The sequence below is a fragment of the Trichoderma breve genome, chromosome 1 (assembly GCF_028502605.1).
Source record: "Trichoderma breve strain T069 chromosome 1, whole genome shotgun sequence".
NCBI classification, from domain to species: Eukaryota; Fungi; Ascomycota; class Sordariomycetes; order Hypocreales; family Hypocreaceae; genus Trichoderma; species Trichoderma breve.
Window position 1 is genome coordinate 5816593 of NC_079232.1, and position 19815 is coordinate 5836407.

Consider the following 19815-nt stretch of genomic DNA (forward strand, 5'->3'; position numbering starts at 1 on the left):
CATCCTTCTAATGCAGGTTTGCTTCTGCTCCCTGCAGCATGTATGGCATATTCTGAATTGCTGCTACGCGTCGCTGGCGTTGGGAGCTTGCTGCGGGCCTGGGAGATTAGTTCAAGGCTTGACGTCGATTGCTACTGGGCGTAATAGCTTCTTGGCTATCTCTCATTGCCATAAATCGGCCCTGGGAATTACGACGGGCCGACATGTTGTTCTCGCTGCAAGAAGATCTTTCTTGTAGCTGAGTGAACTCTTCCCACGGAGGTAGATTTTGGCTAGCTGCGATTTGAGAGGATGACTGAACAGCGTCTGCGTATGGATGGATATACGCAAATATCCCAGCGAATGCCAGCACTATTCCAGTTCTCCGAACTGCCGATCTATGCCGAGTCGAAAACCGCGGACATTAAACTCACCACAAATGGCCAAGCAACATTCAACGCTCTCGCTCCGGTCCAACGCAGACTCTTTGCAATGACCCCGAAGTCGGCGAAAAGAATACCTACCTGAGTAGCCAATTGTTGGAAAAGCTCAGTAGCTTATTTTGAGCTCTAGTGAAAGAATAACCTAGGAGATCTAGAGCCCTTCCGCCGCTACGCAATCGAACGTGGATACGACTGGGAAAGGGGCCTCATCGACGTAGAGGGATTTTATATCTCCTCTCATACTCCTGAAAACCCACCCGCACGTACTCCAGTCCAAAGTACATCTTTCAATTGGCGAGAATAGCTGCAGCCATACAACGCATCATCAAGCGAAGAACGAACCATGCCATCCAGAAATACTAGAGGGAGGTTTACCTCTATTCAAGGTTCTCCCGCAACGCCGACTGTGCCACAGGGAAGAAATCACCAGCCTGTTGCAACCTCAGACGAATATCCAAACCTTCTAAAAGGCGCCCAAGGCAATATTGTGTGGAAAGAAGGCGAGGTTATTCAGAATTCTGTTGGTGTGACAAATGTCGCCAAAGCAGCGGTGAATATTCTTCGCCATCTTGTGAACGCTGAAGGAGCATTGGATGAGGAGGATTTCCAACAAATCAAAAAATTTGTTGATTTTATCAACGACGATGGCATGGAAAAGCATCTACAAGAGCTTTTACCTCAGCAACAATCCACGCCCCAAGAAAGTAGCTGGTAATAGAAGAGAGTAGCCAATAGTAAAAGAGAGTAGCTGATAGTAGAAAAGAGTAGTGATAGTAGAAGAAAGTACCAGGTAGTTATAGCAACAGATAGGAACTTTTAGCCATAAACAGCTCACTCGTCAATACGTCACCAACAAGGGATACGACTCCGTGGCAAACAGGTTAAGTCGATGCTGACGGTTGGTATACGGCGTGAGCAAGATGCTTTTCGTAGAATTCGACGCAGCTAAGACTACCTATTTTCTTACGGCCGATCGCTGGGCCAGCTTGCTGCATGTTGACGAGGCGTCTAATGCCTTAACGGCTCCTTCACCAGTGAGATATATCGCCGCGGGGTCCATGCGGAGGACTGCTGGGATCCCCAGCATGCCCATCGACTTTGCAAGAGTAACATTTATCTTGCCCTCTTTGATCACTGCCTCATGAAATTTGCCGAGTAACTTAGCGACGTTCGTGTCTCGGAGAGGCAGAGCTTGTCCATTCGCGTAAAGGACCGACACATGAATCTTCTCTCCTGCCACTTCCCAACAGTCTTCTAGGATATACGGCATTTCAGATTGCTCGCGAGCATTCCCTTGAACTCTGCCAGCATCCTCAGTGTCCGACTCATCATCGGCCTGGAGCTCCTGGAGAAGACTCGATGGTCGCTTTCGGGACGGAGTTGACGCCTCTCCGAAGAGTCTGCGTTGGACAGGAAGAGGCGCCACCTCCTCCTCTTCTTCCAGCCAGCTGTTTCTGAGACCTCCAGAAGGAGTCTCTCCTTGCACGACATTGCCAAGCTGAATACGGAACTGTTCCATATTATCCTCGTTGATGTATTCCACAAGTTCCTGCGCAAGTTCTAGATCTCTGCCCTCGATGGTTCCTCCATTCCGAACAATGTGTCTTAGAGCGTTCATCGCCGCGGTGGCGATGTATGAAACGCCGGAGGCGTTTGCCTCGGCCTCTCCCTCCTTCCATACCATGTTGCCAACAGCGCCTTGTAGCAGATACGGCCGCTCTTGATCTTCCACCACAATCGCCTGCCTCCGATTCCGCCCGGTGCTTGAGGAAGCGGGTCTTGATGGTGTAGCCTGGGAGCGCGTAACGCGCCCCCGTCCTCGTGCTCCGGTCCCTCGTGCCGCCGGGGTAGCCGCCTGCTGTCGCTTCATTGTGATGAAGCGCCCTTCAGGATTTCTTGGTGTCATTTGATCTTCTCCACTGGAAGAAGCTTCGTCGGGTTGTGCAAATTCGACCCAGGGCGGTTGGTTTGGGGGAGAGTCAATGGGTCTTGTGGCGGCGGTTTGAGGTGTCGTAAGGTTTCCCTGAGAGACTTCTGTGCTCTCAATATAGGAGGTATAGTATGAGTTGATATCTACTGTCCCGTTCTCCCAATCGTATCCTCTTTCAGTAGCGTAGCGGCGATATTCAGCGAGGTCGCCAGGGTTGTCTTTTCTCCACTCGTTGAACCGGGCCACTGAGCTTTTCAGAGAATCAAGAAGGTGATCTTCTCTTCCGTAGAGTTGGAGAGCGCGAATATACCCTTCTTTGGTCAATCGCGGTGGATTCTTTTGGAGTGGTTGATAGAATGAGCGTCGGAAGAGGGAGTCCCTAGAGCAATGCGTTGAGTCTTTCTCTGGTACACGGAATCTCCTCATGTTCTGCCAAAAGCGTAGGAGGAAGAGTTGGGGAGAAGTCTAGGGAAAATCAACAAGCAACGCGGGTGTTTGTTTATAATTAAATTTCAGCGCACCCGTTGCCTAGGAACCGTGATTCACGGCCGTTTGGTACCAGCTGTCTTGTGTCGGTCCCCGTTATTGTGCCAGCCGGCGGCCGTCTGATGCGGAGTCGCCGTGTTTTCGCGGTCATTTCCAAGTGTGCAGTTCCCGGTGTGTGTCACTGCTGGTTTATATATACTTTGGAGTAATTTTTTTTTATTTACTAACTGTGATAAAGTGAAATTGCTATAGTGAATGTCTTTGTTGCATTGGCGGTGATTCATGGTCCAGAGTTCTGTGGTTGATCCTTGTTGTCTTGTTTTGGTGATACTGGCTTTACTCTTTCCGCTGGCTGTTCATTCTATTGGGCAGAGGTAGACTATGGCTTTAACTGGTTGGATGTTCAGCATGATATTTACAGAGTTTTGCGTCCTGAAGATTTTAGTAAATAGAGACTAGCTCTGAAGAAGATCGATAAATTCTTTTCTATTCTTCAAATTAATAGACATAGCTAGATACCGAGGCTGGCTGCTCAAGTCAGCCGCTGGCATAACATCTCCTTGAACTCAACTCGGCTCTTCACGACCAGACAAGACAGATGCCAGAAAAGCATAATAGCAGGATTTGGGGCAGATTGAGTTGAATACACTGCCGGGACTTCTGGACCATTGTCGCCAACAAACCGCAATCCATTCGGCATACTCTCCTTATCATACCACGCAGCCAAGGCATTCAGGTATAAAGCTTGACGATCGGGATGTAGCTCCAGAAAGGTTGCATCCGATTGTTTCCACGCCAGTAATTTTTCATGCCATTGTCGCAGGCTGGCGGCATATATCCCCCGAGATTTATTTGTAAGATCGGCCCATCTAAGTGGCCAGCCATTGTGCTCCGCAATCTTGTTATAGGTTTCCTTCACGGCGTTACCAGTATAGAAGGATGCCGGTCTTTGCAAAAAGTCAATCACTTCTGAGCTCTCCAGGAGGGCGTGTAGTTTATTTAGCCGGAGATTGTTGGCGTTTCTGGTCCTGGTTTTGCCCGCCTTTGCCCTTACGGCCACAGCATCGGGATCACCACTCCGGAGAGCTTCATGATATGCGTATAACTCAGGGAATCCTCTCCTTCGGTTTGACTCTCGCGTAGCTGCATGATTATTGGCTCGGTTGGACTCAATGGCAGCTTTAATATGGCTATAGTCTGGTGGCTTCTGGACTATGTCCTTTTTTTCCTGCACAGACAAGTTTTCCCAACCACGTGAAGTAAGCCTTGTTGCAACGGCTATTCGAGAGAAAAGGTCCGGAGAAAGAATATCTATAGACGCAAGGGTGGCTGCGGTATTCCAGATAAAGTCCGTGTAAATGCCATCTGAAAGCTGTCCTCCAAAGAGAAAACGACTAGTGTGATGAATGTAAAAAATGAGTTGGTGGATTTTCCCTTCTTGATAGACAACATAAAAGAATGGCTTCTGGGAGAATACAGTAGTATTCTCAAGGCCGAGAGATATCTTTTTGAGCTGGATTGAGGTATCTTTCTGAAGTTGCGTCTCGAATGTACGGAAAGAAGATTTGCCGACGAGAATCACCAGTGGCGAGGACTTGAGAATTAGATAATTTGAGCGAAGGGAGAGTTCCTCAATCTCGCGCCATTTGTCCGCCCCAAACTTCAACTCCTAGTTGGGATTACGGGAGGGCTGGCGGATAGGGATCATATCCGAAACAGATACATTCAGGGGAGTGCCCATCTTCTTTTCCTGCTGGAAGAGGCTCCTATTGTTTGTGTCAAGCACGTGGCGAAAATGGTGGCCTTGGCTTACACGGCGCTTAGCATCGACGGGGTAGTGCCATTGCATATGCAAAACGGCGCCGAGGGGTCCCGATGGTTTGGCCATAGTTGAGAGCTTGAAATCACTGTTCTCGCCAAGGATATTCACAAGGCCGGCGAGATATTCTTCCCAGATATCATCCATCTTTGGGCAATGGCTGTGCCAGGATCGCCGGTTATCATCCTGTTGCCATTCAACCACATCAACGGTTGACTCAGGGAAAGTTGTTTCTTTGATCCTATGAATGTATTAGTATCGATAAACAAATGACATGTAAAATGGATATACTTCTTGGAGAATTCATGGATCTCTTGCTTGACTTCGTCACTGGCTGAAGATGTGTGTAGAAGAATACTGAGCCAGTTGGTATGGGCTTCGGGGTCAAACAGATCAGATGGTAAGCCCATGTGTCTAAGCATTATCTGTATCTGCTCAGTGCGAGCAGTATACTTGGCTTCGGGTGTTTGATGCTCTTCTGCATTATCGGCCTCTGAGGTACAAGTCTCATCTTCATCAGACTCCGAAAAATCATCCGCTTCCACTTCTGATGTGAGTGCCAAGTCTTCCTTTTCTTCCACTTCTAGGTCCTGGGAATCTTGCTCTCGTGCATTATCGGGATTGCTTATAGCTGTGTCTGAGATCTCCGCCGGTTTATCAGTAGGTGACTTCGAGAAATAGTGCAGGATCGAATTGGCGCCTTGAGCAGGTTGCAGCTTGACCAGTCTCTGACTCTTGCGAGATCCGGAGCCGGCGTTGGATATAGATCTCTTAGGTGCCATTGTATTAATGAGAGGAGGTTGAGAATGGTGCAGCGTGAAATGGAATACAACAGGAAGCCGTGCAATGCTGTGATGTCTCGTTGCACTATGGCCAATATTAACTGGAGGTTATCATACTGTACTTTACGATATGGTGTATCGATTGGCAATCTTATCTAGATAACTCCATGCGAGGTAGTCACGATCGGTATGGCAGGAGCGCCTCCCAGTATGATACTATAATGCATAGGTACGAACGGTAATATGGCGGTACCCTAGTATGCACAAGTATACCTATATCAAAAGCAACCAGAACTCCAAGGCCAAGCCCGCTGGGAGAACACCTACCCTCTAGCGCTTTACATTATATAACCAATACACATTAGGAATTAGAACACACAAGGAAAAGGAACTGGAGGCAAGCCAGACAGTGCTTTTCTGTTTACAAAGGGAGATAATATAGAATCTCCTTATTTTCACCGTAGTAGTCCACGCCAGTAACATAATAAATGCGTACACATCACTGATCCCATTAACTTACACCCAATTACAGTGCGGCGAGCTAGTACACCACGTACTTTACAACACTACATAAGACTATAATCTCAGCCTTGCCCTTCAGTCTTAGCCTTTACGTCAGGAAGTTCGATATCACAATAGATTCCTTCCTCAGTGATGATCGCTTTGAACAGACTCTTCTATGGCGAGGCTGGCCGCGATAGCCGCCGCCCTCGAGACCGAGCCCGAGCCCGAGACCAAGGCCGAGGAAGTCATTGAAGTCATCCCGGCCAGCCCGTGAGAAGTGTTCACATGGAATTGAAAGGGCCGGAAATGCGATTTGTGAAGGAATTGGCACTGACTGATAGCTCTAGAGTGTTGCAATATAAAACTTCGTATGGTCATCTCCTTTCCCAGTGAGTTGTACTGTATTTTAGTGTACGGGCGTGGTAATTGCGATTTGAGGGTGAACTTAGCTTGTGATATGGAGTACTACGGTGAAAATAGGAATATTATACGGTGAGAATAGAAAGACTCATTGTAAATAAGCATTGTTCTTGCCGATAGGGAATAGCTATACCTTTTGGAAACCTCCGTTGATAATATAACGTGGAAAGACAGTAATATAGAAGTAAATACAGCTAGAGTAGTCTAAATTGCTTTTGCCGCCATAAATGCACTAAGGTAGGTAGGTATATTGTGTAGAATCGAGCGAAGAGGCCTTAAGAATGGTAGTGTATCCAATGGCGACGAAATAGACCAATTCCGCCTTAAGCTTAAAAACCTTGCCCAAGGAGAAGCTCCAGCAAGGGGCCGGGGAAGAAAAACCAATCACGGGCGCTCCATGAGCTAGAAGAAGAAACAGGTTCAGGTAACGAGGGCATCAGTCGGGCAAAATGAAAGACCCAAGAGCAAAACTAAGCTGCCCTGCATTATCCGCAACAAATAGAACTTCAATTACGACTAGACTACAGTCTATGTTCTCTATGCCAGACGGAGCGTAAGCTGGCTCTCAAGCAGATCCATCGCTTCCCGCGTGTCCATTGTTTTCAGTAGATCAGGTGTCTTCCGCCGTTTCTGATACATCATCCCCCCTCCAACACCCTCAAAAAATCACCAACATACTCCAGGTGGTCGAGGCGCTGTCGCCATTACCATCACCTTCTTCCTCGTTCCTTCTCCTGATGCTGCAATCTCGGGAACTGAGATATGCTCGTTTTCATCTAGAGCATCAAAAGCTGTCGGGCGATTCGTGGTGAGCTTGACTTGGGGGGTTTTCGCTACTCGCCGAGAACTCTGAGGTTGAGGTAATCTGGCTGGAGGCATTGATATTCTTATTAGAGACACTTGGTAGAGCATTGACAGGAACGCCACCATCATTATCAGCCGGCGCATTGGGGGATAAGAGGCGCTGGACCGGAGGTGGTCTGGTTCTTTGTTTCACTGGTAGAAGCCCTCCGGATTGGGGGGGCACCGAACCAGTAAGCTCCTGCAAGAAGGAATCTATTGTTTCCTGTGGAATAAAGTCCACGAGTTCCTTGATTAAATCAAAGTCTCTCTCGTTAAGTTTGCCGCCGCTCTTTACAAGGAGATTAAGTCCGTCTATCGCCGCCACGGCAATAGACGCGACTCCGGCGGCATTCTTATCGAATTCGCCCTCTTTCCACTCCAGGTTTCCCTCTGCTTCTTGCAACAAGACTGGGAGGTTCTTGGTCGCTGAGCCCTGATCGGGCCGAGAGCTACCCGCGGGTGAGGGAAACTCATTGGCCTGACGTCTGCTGCCGTCGGGTGAAGTGCTAGTCTGGCTATCTGTCATCTTGGAACGACCTTATGAGTCTCGGTGGGTTGATATTGTGTTCTCTATATCGCTAGAAGAAGGCTCTTGCGGACGGGAAAGCTCTACGCAAGGCAGTCTGTTAGTGGGGATCTGTCTTGCGGAGTCAGCGAACCTACTGTAGTCGCTACGGATCGGAGCGTGGTGAGCAGTGCGATAAGATTTCTTTGGCAAATTTGTGGTTTGAGGTCGAATGCAGAATGAGTTGTTTAGCTGTGCGTAGATGGCGAATCTGCACGTTCTTGAGGTCGAACGCAGTTCGAGTTGTTTAGTCGTGGGTATTGCTATGGCTAAAGGCCTCAGGAACAACTGAATAAGCAAAAGCGAGGAAAGACTCGGTTTTTATCCTCAAACAGTTACATAACTGTGAGTGAATGGATATCAAGTGATTGCAATAGACAGGAGAAGTGACTGATGCCAATGCGGGAGCCTGCATATATGTACGTAGGTACATACCTTACCTAGTGAACCATATGACTCATCTATGGTGAATGCAAACACCGTGGTAAGCGGTGCAATAAGATTTCTTTAGTGAATCTATACTTCAAGGTCAAACATGTCAAGTATCTCTTCCCTCGATTCGCCCTTCCTTCTATACAACGTGTCTCAACGCATTCATCGCCATGGTGGCGATGTATGCGACACCAGCAGCATTTGCCGCCATTTCGCTGTCTTTCCATATTGCCCACGGCTCCTTGTAGCAGATATAGCCGTTCTTCATCCTCTACTACAATCGCCCGCCTGCGACCTCTTCCGGTGCTAGAGGAGGCTGGTCGTGATGGTGTTGCTTGGGAGCGTATTACGCGTCCCCATCCTCGTCCCGTCGGGGTATTATTAGTTTGCTGGCACTTTATTATAATAAAGCATTACTCTGGGTTTATCAGTGTCATGTCTTCTTTTTTACTAGAAGAAGTATCTTACGCTTAAGAAAATTTAACCTAAGGCAGTTCGTTTATCGGAGAGTTAACGGATCTCGTCGTGGTGGTTCGAGGTGTGGTAGGGTTTCCCTGGGAGGCTTCGGTGCTCTCGGCTTACGTATAGAAAGTATAGTAGGAATTACTGTCCACCGTGCCGTTCTCCCAATCGTATCCTCTCGTTGGTATAACGACAGTATTTAATAAGGTCGCCGGGGTTGTCTCTTCTCCACTGGTTAAACCAGGCCACTGAACTTCTAGAGAATCAATGAGAGCCCCCTCCCCCCATGGCCTCCGATTTGGGTCTCCGATTTGTTGTACAATAGACCACTAGTCCAGGGAAATGAGCTATCTGCTCCCAATTCTGCCATTATACTCTTAAGGTCTGGCTGATGGTTCTGAAACCCCAAGCCAGCTCAATATTAGGGAGTCGTTCGGCACCCTCTAGATCATTCAGGGTGAATGGACAGTTGGCGAGGAACGACAGAGTGCCGTAAATCATCGGACAATTTCACGAGTCTATTGTTGAACAAGAAGGAATAAACGCCACAGTGGAGCAATTAATAGGAATGCTAGGTATCTCCTAGGCAGCTCTCCTTCGTCTAGACAGACTTGCTTTGCTCCTTACTGGAGAGAATGCCGTCAGGCGACTGCTTGCTATAGAGATATGCGCCCAGCTTGGCGACCTTCAGTGTCCATGTACTAGTATGCTGCATGCCATACACTTATACAAAAATTCACGCAGAATGGTCAAGCGGTATTCAAAGCACCTGAGAATGACGAAATCCCAGCACGCTCTGCGAAGAAACAAGAAGAGGGTGTGGCAGAATAGTACTATCCATCATGCGATCCTCCCAAGATTTCACCGAGGAAAGGGCCAGAGACAGAGAAGAATGACAGATACCGCGGCCAGAGCGCAACTTCTTTCTCCTATCTTCTTTTCTTTTTTTCTCAACAGGCAAGAAGGGAAGGGAGGGGGACCCTCAAGAATCCCGGCTGATAATCGTACTCGAGAGCCCTTGCAAGAGTTCCAAATAAAGATCACAAGGTTAAATTTCAGTCCGAATTTTCCCCAGTTGATGAGAGAGGCGTCAAGGTTTAGAGCCAAGGTTGAGTACTGTAAGACAGCTGAGACGCTGTCTTGACAAAGTTACTGGAGTAAATACTACGGGCTGCCTTCTTGATTGTCGATCCATAGAGAGTACAGGGATATCACGGGTATGAGTAATACTGTCAAGGCTCTAGCTTACAAACTGCTCGCCTACCCAGGTCACCGCTATTAGGGACATGGATTGTGATCCTCAATCTACTCAGAATCTTACGCCTACTGTCTCAGCTCATCAGCCCAGCCTAGTTGAGCCGGGAAGGGAGAGTCCGGCTGGAACACGGCCTGGTCTTGGCGGGAACAGATACCCGGTCAAAGGCTGAGGAAAAAGTAAAAAGAAACCAGGAAGACAAAGAGGACAAGGGAACCCCTACCACGTTCGTGGCGAATATGATGTGTAGGAACTTCCTAGCCTCGATTCAATGCTGCGTGCAAGGGTGTGCCCGCTCATTTCGATGGCACATGCTGTCCACCGTTCACACCCAGGGCGTGTAGAAAGTACAAGGTCTTCTTCTCAACTTTTCTCATCCCAACTTTTCTCAATAATGGATACTCCAAATACACAGCGTTCATTGGGCAGGCAGTAGCATTATGAAGTACTTTGCATAAAAATACCTACCTAGAAGTGGTAAATTGTATAATTCCGCACTCCGGCACTTGTCTCGGGGACCAAGGTAGATGTGGTCTTGAAGGCCGCCTTTGTAAGTCGTCTTGTGACGCACATGGCAGGGATCAAGTTGAGGGAAGAGAGTGAGAGATGGAGAAAGAGAGAGAGGTAAAGATGCAACCCCTTCGTTGCGGCCCTCCAATATTGAAGTGACGAGTTGCCTCGGTTAGCTGTTTGCAGGCGCCGTGGCTTTGCCTCAGCGAATGAAAAGCGGCACATTCTGTGTTTCTCTCATCGCACATTACTGTGTCGGAGATTGCGGCGGTCACAATAGGAAAGTAGCTGATCGTGTCTCTTAATAAATGCCTACCCTGCTATACCATGTCAACTGTATTGAGAGTTGGCCATGCTCGTAAAGTACCAGCAGTACGCTCCTCGTATCTTTACCTGCATGTACGAGTACGAAGTAGGAAATGTCAGCAAAGAATCTTGCTGTATACACGTATACACAGTAGGGGGGTAGGAAACGAATGCGTCGGTCGTAGCAGCATTGCAATGGGCTGTATTAGAGCAGCATGTCAGCAGTTTATCTTGATTTGACCGATTTCCCACGCTTGGATCGATCCGACCCGCCATCGGGGCTTCTCCGCATCGAGGGCCGTCCCGCTTTGCTAGGAAACTTACTTGTATACTCCTCTTCATGCTGAATATGGAGGCTCTTGGGAATCTCGGCGCGACGCTGACGGCGTAAGATCCGCCGATGCGGCTTCTTCCTATCTTGGAAGCTGCCTTTAGCCCTGGAGCTAGAAACACCGAAAATCGGTTCACGAAATGATAAGGACCAGAGACTTTTCTTTTTCCTTTGCCTTTGCCTTCGCCTTGTATTCTAGCTGCAAGGGAGAAGACAGAAGCAGCAAGTTGATGCCGGCGTTAACTGCTGAAGCGGTGCGTTGCGCTCGGAGCGGGGACCAACACAGGACGAATCCAGGGAGGCTAAGACAACCATTACAAGCAACCACCTTATCGTTACTTGTTGCCCAGAGGAGGGGGAGCACACCTGGTGATTCTGTTGAATCTGATTGAATCAGTTCTTTGTATACAGCCGAGATCATCACTCTATACCGAGGTAATTCTGAGCAGGCTGAGCGAGGGGGCCATGGATGAGGGGGCAGGGTACTGTAGAGACGAATGAGGAACTGGCGATGGGGATTTCCTTGCTTCTTCTTCATGGTACATGGTATGAGCAAGAGACCGGAAAACTTGCCTCTCTATTTCATCATCGGCATGATGCTGGATGAATTTTTGGATATTTAAGCATCAGCGTCGCGTGAATCTTTGGAGAATGCCTGGGACAAGCCTCTGCTGAAGAAAGAAAATAATACACATAGCACCTGCAGACAGCTGTACGGAGTACAAGTTTACGGTTCCTTCCACCTTTTCCCCATATATCCACCTAATTTCTTCGTTCTATAGACCTGAGACATCAAGTTAAACCAGTTCCAAATTACCAAGACGCCCACCAGAAATATGTCGGACAAAGCCTCCTACAGCCAGTTCGCCTGCATCGGCACTGGATTCTCTGGCATAGCTCTGGGATGCTCTATCAAGCGTTGGTACGGCATTTCAGACGTCCGTTTCTTTGAGAAAAACGATGATCTGGGCGGCACCTGGCTAGTGAATCAATATCCAGGTACGAGCATTCTCTTCCTCGCTTTTGGTATTGCTCTGCCGTCAAACTGACCCTCTCCAGGGTGTGCTTGTGATATTCCTAGCCTACTCTACAGCCTGTCTTTCGCCCCCAATCCCGAGTGGTCCTCACCCCTGCCCTCCCAACAAGAAATTTGGCAATACCTCAACAAGACAGCCATCCAATATGGCCTCCGTGACAAAATGACCTTTAATTCTACAGTTGAAAGATGCGAATGGGTTGAAGAAACTGGCCGTTGGCGCATCACCGTCCGTAATAACATCTCTGGTATTACGTATGTCCATGAAAGCCAGTTCCTCTTCAGCGCAGCAGGCATTCTAGTCCATCCTCGCAAGCCGGACCTCCCAAACATTGAAAGCTTCGATGGTCCTGTCTTTCACGCCGCTCAATGGCGGCATGATGTTGACCTGACTGACAAAAGGGTCGCCGTCATCGGCAATGGCTGCTCGGCCGCACAAATTGTCCCGGCGATCAAAGACCAGGTGAAGCATGTCACGCAGTTTGCGCGGTCCAAGCACTGGATCACTCCCCCGATGCCAGCTCCCAACACAGAGTTGTTCCAGTGGATGTTTATTAACATACCAGGAGCCCTTGCCTTTTTCCGCTTCACCACATTTCTACTGTGTGAAAGGAACATGAAGGGCTTCTTCATGAACAAGGCGGGTGCCGCGCATCGCAGTTTTTTGACCGCCAAGGCCACGAAATACATCAAAGATACGGCTCCCGAAGAGTATCATGACATGCTAATTCCCGACTTTGAGATTGGCTGTAAGAGGCGCGTAAACGACATGGGTTACCTTGCGAGCCTGCACTCCAAGAGCGTCACGCTCCGGAACGATGCCATTGAGGAGGTGACGCCTACTGGCATCCGCTCAAGGGACGGGTTCACAGAGGCAGACGTCATAGTGCTGGCAACTGGCTTTGACTCAAATACATTTTGCACAAATATTAACATGGTCGGCCGAGGAGGCGTTACGGCCGAGGAGCATTGGAGCTCTCTTGGTGGACCGGGGGCGTACAGCTCGACCAGCCTTTCTGGCTTCCCCAATTTCTTTATGATACTGGGTAAGACATCAATTTTTTTCTTAATCTGATCTACGTTCAACCAGTCTAATTTGTCCCGTAGGTCCGAATACCCTTACAGGCCACACTTCAACCATCATGGCGGCCGAAAACAGCATCAACTACTCTCTTCGACTGATCAAACCCATCCTGCAAGGCAAGGCTACTTCTATTGATGTCAAGCTTGACGCAGAGAAGCAGTACATTGATCAGATTCAGACGGATCTCAAGGGCACGGTGTTCAATTCCGGGTGTGGCAGCTGGTACAATAGGGCTAAGAATGGAATTGTGCACAACGCCATGTCTTATCCCTATTCGCAGCCCAACTTTTGGTATCGCTGTCTGTTTCCTGTCTACAGGGATTTCAAGTATGATGTAAGTTGATTTCCCCTCCCCTCCCCAGCTCTTGTCTTTCCTTTTCCTTGCCGCCCCTAGATCATCTGATCCTGGTGACCCCAATAATGCTAATACGCCAAGGCAGACTGCCAAAAATCAACCCCGTCAAGAGGTCTGGAAACGAGCCGCTCGGTATCTTGTCTACGCTGCTGCGTCTCTGTCTAGCTTAAGCTTGATGATATCTGGCAGCAAGAATATGTGGGATTTGACAAGCTATGTGTCTTTCTTGCAAGATCAGGCAAGCGTATTTGGGAATGGCCTCGCGGCATACGCAAAACTGCGCAGCAATTAGATGAAATATGCCACAAGTTGTGATTAGATTGACCACGTTGCACATCTTAAGTATACTGAATCCAATTATTACTATCCTAGACACAACAAGTTACGGTGGAAGGGAGCACAAGTGCTGCTGCTCCAGGTATCACAGGGCTTCATTTGGCACAAAGTCAGCGGCTATCTGTCCGGACATTTCATCTGTACGTCCGCAACCTTTCAAATTATCTCTACCTCCCCAGTAGGTACTAAAGTACGAGTAGTGGGCTCGCCACAACTATCGGACTGGGAGATCCGATGAGTACCTACCTGTAGGCACCACATCGGTAAACCTGGTTGACAGATTATTTCGCCGTACCTGTCAAGCCTGGTCCCGATTCTCGCCTAACAATCCCTCAGGTAGATCGCACATTATGAGGCAAAGTAAGACACTAATCACAGGATCCCTGGGGGAAACTTCCAAGTTATCGGCTTCCGAGCTCAATACGTGGGCAGGATCTCAACCATGTACAAAGCGCGAGAACGTGCGGTATCGGGGTCGGACGGGTCATTTCCACAGCTCTGTTTTGCTTTTTCCATGCCAGGTGAAACCAGCCAAAAAGCAGAGAGAAATATCTGCCACCCCCCTACCAGCCGTGCTGCCTGAATGCACTACGCATGCATGTCTTATTACTATTGGATTAAAATTGTTTGCTTTTGGTTCGCTCTAGCCTCCGTTCCCAGATTTGCTTCTCCTCACAATGCCCGGCGTGATACTCACGCGCCTATCATAACCAGGTTCTCGTCACCGACAATCTTAGCTCCCAGCCTCTTTGATTCATGCGGCACGGACACGTACGATGATGCCGGTCAGTTGCCTGGCGAAATACAGCCACGGCCGGTGCCGCGGCCCAATTACCGCCGAGTCTTGGGCTGGTTTGCGTAACATTCACAGGAAATCGTGGCGCTTCAGTTGGGGCCTCATCTGGCTAGGGACTCCTCCCGCACGGCAGAGACATCTGAGACCTGGCACGCCAAAAAAAAACTGAATGACCTTTCTTTTCTGTTCTTCTGCGAGAGTTTACTGAGCTCGATCTGGGGTTTGCAGTGTCGTTATCGGCGATCGAGAGGAGGCTCTTGTCGGGGTTGCTCGATGGCAGACTCACCCGCTCTCGTTCTCTCGCTCTTTTCTGTCTTTCTGTCTCTCTTTGTCTCTTTCGATTTCAGGCATAAATAGAGCCAGCTGCCGAATCTGTTGTTCAGCTCTTTTTCCATCCATCAGACACTATTTCGTGCCCGCTTTGGCTCTCCTGGCAAACTCGTTTCTTTTACTTTATCGTTAATAAGCTGCTCTCCAAGTTCACCTACAAGTCAACATCGGACCTGTGCGTCACGGCTACAAACGCACAAGGTCAACGGCACTTGCCACCAAGGACCATGGTTTCACATAATCAGAAGCCAAAGGCCGGGGGCAGTCAAGATCCCAACTCTGCCCGTAAACTTAGACCGAGGCCCAAGCCTAGCTTTTGTCGAAAAGGCGACTGTCGCCGAGACGATCCCACGGCATCATGTATTGGGTGCGACACAAACGCTGTGATAAAAGAGATAAGAGTTTGTCTCCCAAAGGCGGCTGCAGACGATGGTTCTGATAGCACTCAGTAAGTTCTGTATAGGGCATTGCGAGCATCAGGAGAAACTAGAATGGATTGGGGACTAGAAGCTGACTGATGGATGTAGATGTGACATTACCATGACCACGGAAGACGATGACAATGATCTCATGAAGATTGATTCCAGCAGCGGCAGCAATGACAACGGCGAGGATGAAGTTCCCCACACGAACGCGAATGAGGGTGCTGCTACTACAGAGGATAACTCGTCCAAAACAGAAGAAGTGCCGATACCAGCCCAGAAAGACATCGCCTTTCAAGCTCGCCCACCTGTCTTGGCACTACCATCGGAGCTCCTCAGTAGTATAACTCCCTGGACGCCCGTGGACTCCTCGACACTCATGGGTCCTCCAGCAGCCAAGAGCCATGCAACGCACATGGCCGCTACAACAAGCAACATATATGCTTCGATACCTATGGATACTCCAGCAATCATGAAAGAAGCTACATCCATGAATCCAGCAGCATATTACGCAAGCTTCCCTGGATCCTTGAATTCTGCCTCGTCTGTGGCGTCTCCAGCATTTACGGCCCCAGCAACCATGCCTCCTCGAACAGTTATGGGTCAATCCTCCATGAGTTCCTCCGCAACTACAAACCCTCCGACAAGCATCGGTACTCCAACAGTCACAAATCCGCAAGGGTTTGTGGCTTCTCCAACTTTCAAGGGTCCTTCGACATCCATGTCTCCTTCGGCAGTTGGTCCTTGGGTGTCAGATACGGCTGGCCCAGATTTCATAGTCCCCCGAGAAGACATAAGCACAGCAGCCGACTTTTACTCTGCCGCAATGGATGATTCTACTGAGATGGGTTACCCAATGATCAGAACTCCCATACCACTTAGAATTATCAGGCCAAGGGTCAAGGTCAATCGTCTCCGAATGAGGAAGAGACCTCCAACAGCAGCACGTCCAAGGCAACAGCCGGCCTTGAATCCCGGGGCACATATGCTTCCTTCGCCAGCTGAAAATTCCCGGGCACCGGGGGAATCTCTAGCTCCCACAAGTTCCTCAAACGCAGCCAACCCTCCTTCAATTACAATTTCGGCGCCATCCACGACTTCTCCCGTAGAGATTGATAGTACAAGAGGCACAACTTCTCCAGTTGTCGATAACAATCCTCCGTCACTCGTGAGTGCCACGCCTGAAACAACTTTTCCAGTACCCACGGGTCCGGCACTCACAAATATGGCAGTAAACGAGAGCTCTTCGGTCGTTAGTGGCCCAACATGCACAAGTCTTCCGGCAACCACGGATGCCCTTACTACTGAGAATCCCCAGGTAACCATGGATTGTGCACTACTCAAGAGTCTTTCTGCCGCCCTAAAAACGGAAAATCCTCAGATGGAAGCTCATCTTAAGGCGTATGAACCTCCACCCACCAACGCTGGGAATTACTTGTATATTATCCAGACCAGCTACTGCTATACATCCAGAGCGGCAGATGGTATTCCTATGAAGCTAGATCCAATAACCAAAAAAGAACTGATTCACTTGGAGGTACTCGTTACGAACCCCCCTATCTCCTCCACTCCACCCTTCTTCATGCCACCCCGAAGCTTGTCCATCTATCTCCTCAAAATATACCGCCACGAAGTCTACTTCACATACCCATTTTTCAACATGAACCAATTTACGGATGTTGTGATGAAGTTCTTTATGCTCATCACCAAATCGGATGTCTCATCAGCCTATCTTGGCCTCGGTTGCTCAGATGAGTCCAACCCCACGACACCTCTGTTCCAATGCTCTCTCTTCATGATGCTCTGGCACGCTGTCTACTTTGCGAATATAGAACAAGAAGACAAGGAGTTTGCTTCCGCCATTTTCTGGAAATGCGCAAAGTTCTTCATGACGGAGGAACTTCTCGAGACTAGCTGCCTGGCAGCCGTACAGACCCAACTCATCATCGCCGTTGCTCTCAACAGCTCCAATCTTCAAGGAAACGAAAGGAAAATTCCCGCTGAACTGGCTTATCGTATTGCACAATGTCTAGGAATTGACAATGAAAAAAACCTACCTACAGCCGCTGCAGAAGGTGTTCATGATGCCAATAGACAGGCTTGGTACGGATGTGTCATGATGAATCTGTAGGCATCTCCTTTCTCATCTTCTTTCTCCTTTCATTTTCTCTCTCTCTCTCTCTCTTTTTTTTTTTTTTTTTAATTTCACATTTTGTTGACAATCTGCTTCCGTCCTCAGGTTTTCTCAAACAAGACACTCCCAGTTACCCCTGAACTCCGGCATGAGCAAGTCCCCGCTCGCTACTCGTCGCTATCAATCTCCCGCCGGCAGCGTAGATTTCAACTTCTTCATCAATTGCGTCATCCGCGCAGAAGAGTTGGAAAAGATTCTAAAGGACATCCGCAAAACTCGTGAGTCAGTATTGGAACCATTTACAGAGGATTTATACAAACAATATGCCACGATTGTTCCTATACTCCGCGGAAAGCTCCGCGAATTCATCAATTTACTGCCCAAGGAGCTCGGTTGGGGTATCTCTGGCTTACCAGACGAATACGTTCGCATTGGCAATTTTAATGAGCCAAAGGCAACCTCAAATGCCAAGTAAGCATACTGCAGCGCTGGGTAATGGTGGGCATGACAGTTTTGACTAACACATGCTAAGCTTCATGCACTTGCGGGCCATGCTCTTCCGACCCATCCTCATGCATACAGGCATAGACGGATATCTTGAAACCAAGTCGATAACAATCAAGATCGACCCTGTCGTCAAGGATAAGACTCTTACGTATGCAATGAGCTGTGTCAACACCGCCATAAGTTTGATTGATTTCCTCTACAAGAGATTCCTAGTCGAGATAAAGAACAACAGAGAGTGGTGGTGGAGTCCATACCGTGAGCTTGTCTCTTCCAGTTCTTCATATACCTCCCATTTTCAGACAGCTAACTTAGTCGGAACAACAGATACCAGCACTGCAGGCCTCGTCCTCATCATGGCTCAGACGTCCCCAACGCTATGGTCACACGTCCAGGTAAGCCTTGTTGAGAAGGCCTGGAAGTCTTGTCAACATATGCTCGGCTATGGCGGCACGGACAACCACTTTCACGAAAGGGCTCTTCGGTTTTTATGGGGTGTAAACAAGCGCATTGCTGGAATCTGTGTGCTTGAAAACAGATATGATGTCCTCAAGCTTAGACTCCCAACACCCGCTGTCACCTGGAGCTATCAAAGGACGCCTCAATCGCAGTCTGTGAATCGCCGTTCACCAGTTCAGGAACCCGGAAGTACCTCACATCCGGCATATCCCAATTCAAACAGCAATGCTCCATTACAAGCTTCGAATCCAAACCGGTGGCCGAGTGCGTTTCCATATGCAGCTCCTTCAAGCTCGAATGCAGCTCCCTTCACAGCGTCGGCTGCTTCCACAAATTTCACCACCAGGTCCTCAGCCTCGAATGGAATGACTTCTTCGGGATCTGGAGCAGTTGCCAATGCGGCTTTTGCAAACTATAATACAGTCCCTTGTGCTCCACTACCGAACACGAGCACCGTTCCTCCATTTACAGCTTCATCGAGCGTTCATACAACTCAATTCACAGCTCCCTGGACGTCGGGTGCGGTCCCACCCTTCAATGCTCCGGCTTCTACTGCCTATCCGGTATCTGATAGCTCAGGAAGCGGCCCTTTCCCGTTCTCCTGGGATTCAAACATGGTTCCGCCTGCTGCTCCAGAGACTGCCGAAGTTTCCTACACTGTTGCTTCACACTCAATGGCCGTTACATCTACAGATTCTTCAGGGTATACCATAGCACCTTATGCTACCTCTTCACAGTGGAATATGACTCCATATGCAACTTCTTCAGAATCTGCTACCTTCGCTCATACTGATGGTACGGACTCGAATACAGCTCCAACCACAACTTCTTCGTGCGTTACGCCGGCGACATACACAGGTCCCTACACGGCATTCTCCGACCCCAACGCAACCCTCTACACCGAAGAATCCGCGAATCTCAACGGAGCAGTGTGGCCAGATATGTCAGCATATAATTTAACAGCTGCGTCTTCTAGCACAATGACCAGTCTGTCGCCATCCAATCCCAACCTTGCTAATTATGGCAACATGGAGGACGTTGATGGCGCCGAAATGGGGATGGGGACACAGGTATTCTACCAGCCATCTACTAAGGGATATACATATTATAGCCCTGATGATGACGCATTTATGGCTTGCAATGAACAGAGATGAGGACATCCGTGGGTTCAAGGGTGAACACCCAATGAACAGGTTGAGGGCGTCTCTCAACATACGGCTGGGATGGTAAGAGATTGAAAAAAAGAGGGACGGGTAAAGGATACGAAATGGGAAAAGAGAAGGAAAGGAAAA

At 48.8% G+C, this 19815-nt stretch overlaps 5 protein-coding genes across 5 annotated transcripts; 2 read left to right on the forward strand and 3 right to left on the reverse strand.

Moving 5' to 3' along the window:
• Positions 1-1377: 1377 nt before the first annotated feature.
• T069G_01713 (uncharacterized protein) lies at positions 1378-2778 on the reverse strand (the record flags this gene model as incomplete). The annotated part of the gene is made up of 1 exon (XM_056168923.1): positions 1378-2778. The coding sequence occupies one exon, from the start codon at positions 2776-2778 to the stop codon at positions 1378-1380; it is 1401 nt and encodes a 466-aa protein (XP_056034239.1).
• Positions 2779-4507: 1729 nt separating this feature from the next.
• T069G_01714 (uncharacterized protein) lies at positions 4508-5439 on the reverse strand (the record flags this gene model as incomplete). Its single annotated transcript, XM_056168924.1, has 2 exons — positions 4508-4898; positions 4949-5439. The coding sequence occupies 2 exons, from the start codon at positions 5437-5439 to the stop codon at positions 4508-4510; spliced, it is 882 nt and encodes a 293-aa protein (XP_056034240.1).
• A 1708-nt stretch (positions 5440-7147) lies between these two features.
• Positions 7148-7732, reverse strand: T069G_01715 (uncharacterized protein; the record flags this gene model as incomplete). Its single annotated transcript, XM_056168925.1, has 1 exon — positions 7148-7732. One exon carries the CDS (start codon positions 7730-7732, stop codon positions 7148-7150), a length of 585 nt encoding a protein of 194 aa, XP_056034241.1.
• A 4171-nt stretch (positions 7733-11903) lies between these two features.
• On the forward strand, positions 11904-13834 carry T069G_01716 (flavin-binding monooxygenase-like domain-containing protein; the record flags this gene model as incomplete). The annotated part of the gene is made up of 4 exons (XM_056168926.1): positions 11904-12066; positions 12127-13149; positions 13211-13521; positions 13628-13834. 4 exons carry the CDS (start codon positions 11904-11906, stop codon positions 13832-13834), a joined length of 1704 nt encoding a protein of 567 aa, XP_056034242.1.
• Positions 13835-15231: 1397 nt separating this feature from the next.
• On the forward strand, positions 15232-19677 carry T069G_01717 (uncharacterized protein; the record flags this gene model as incomplete). The annotated part of the gene is made up of 5 exons (XM_056168927.1): positions 15232-15452; positions 15532-17529; positions 17666-18031; positions 18093-18322; positions 18392-19677. 5 exons carry the CDS (start codon positions 15232-15234, stop codon positions 19675-19677), a joined length of 4101 nt encoding a protein of 1366 aa, XP_056034243.1.
• Positions 19678-19815: the final 138 nt, after the last annotated feature.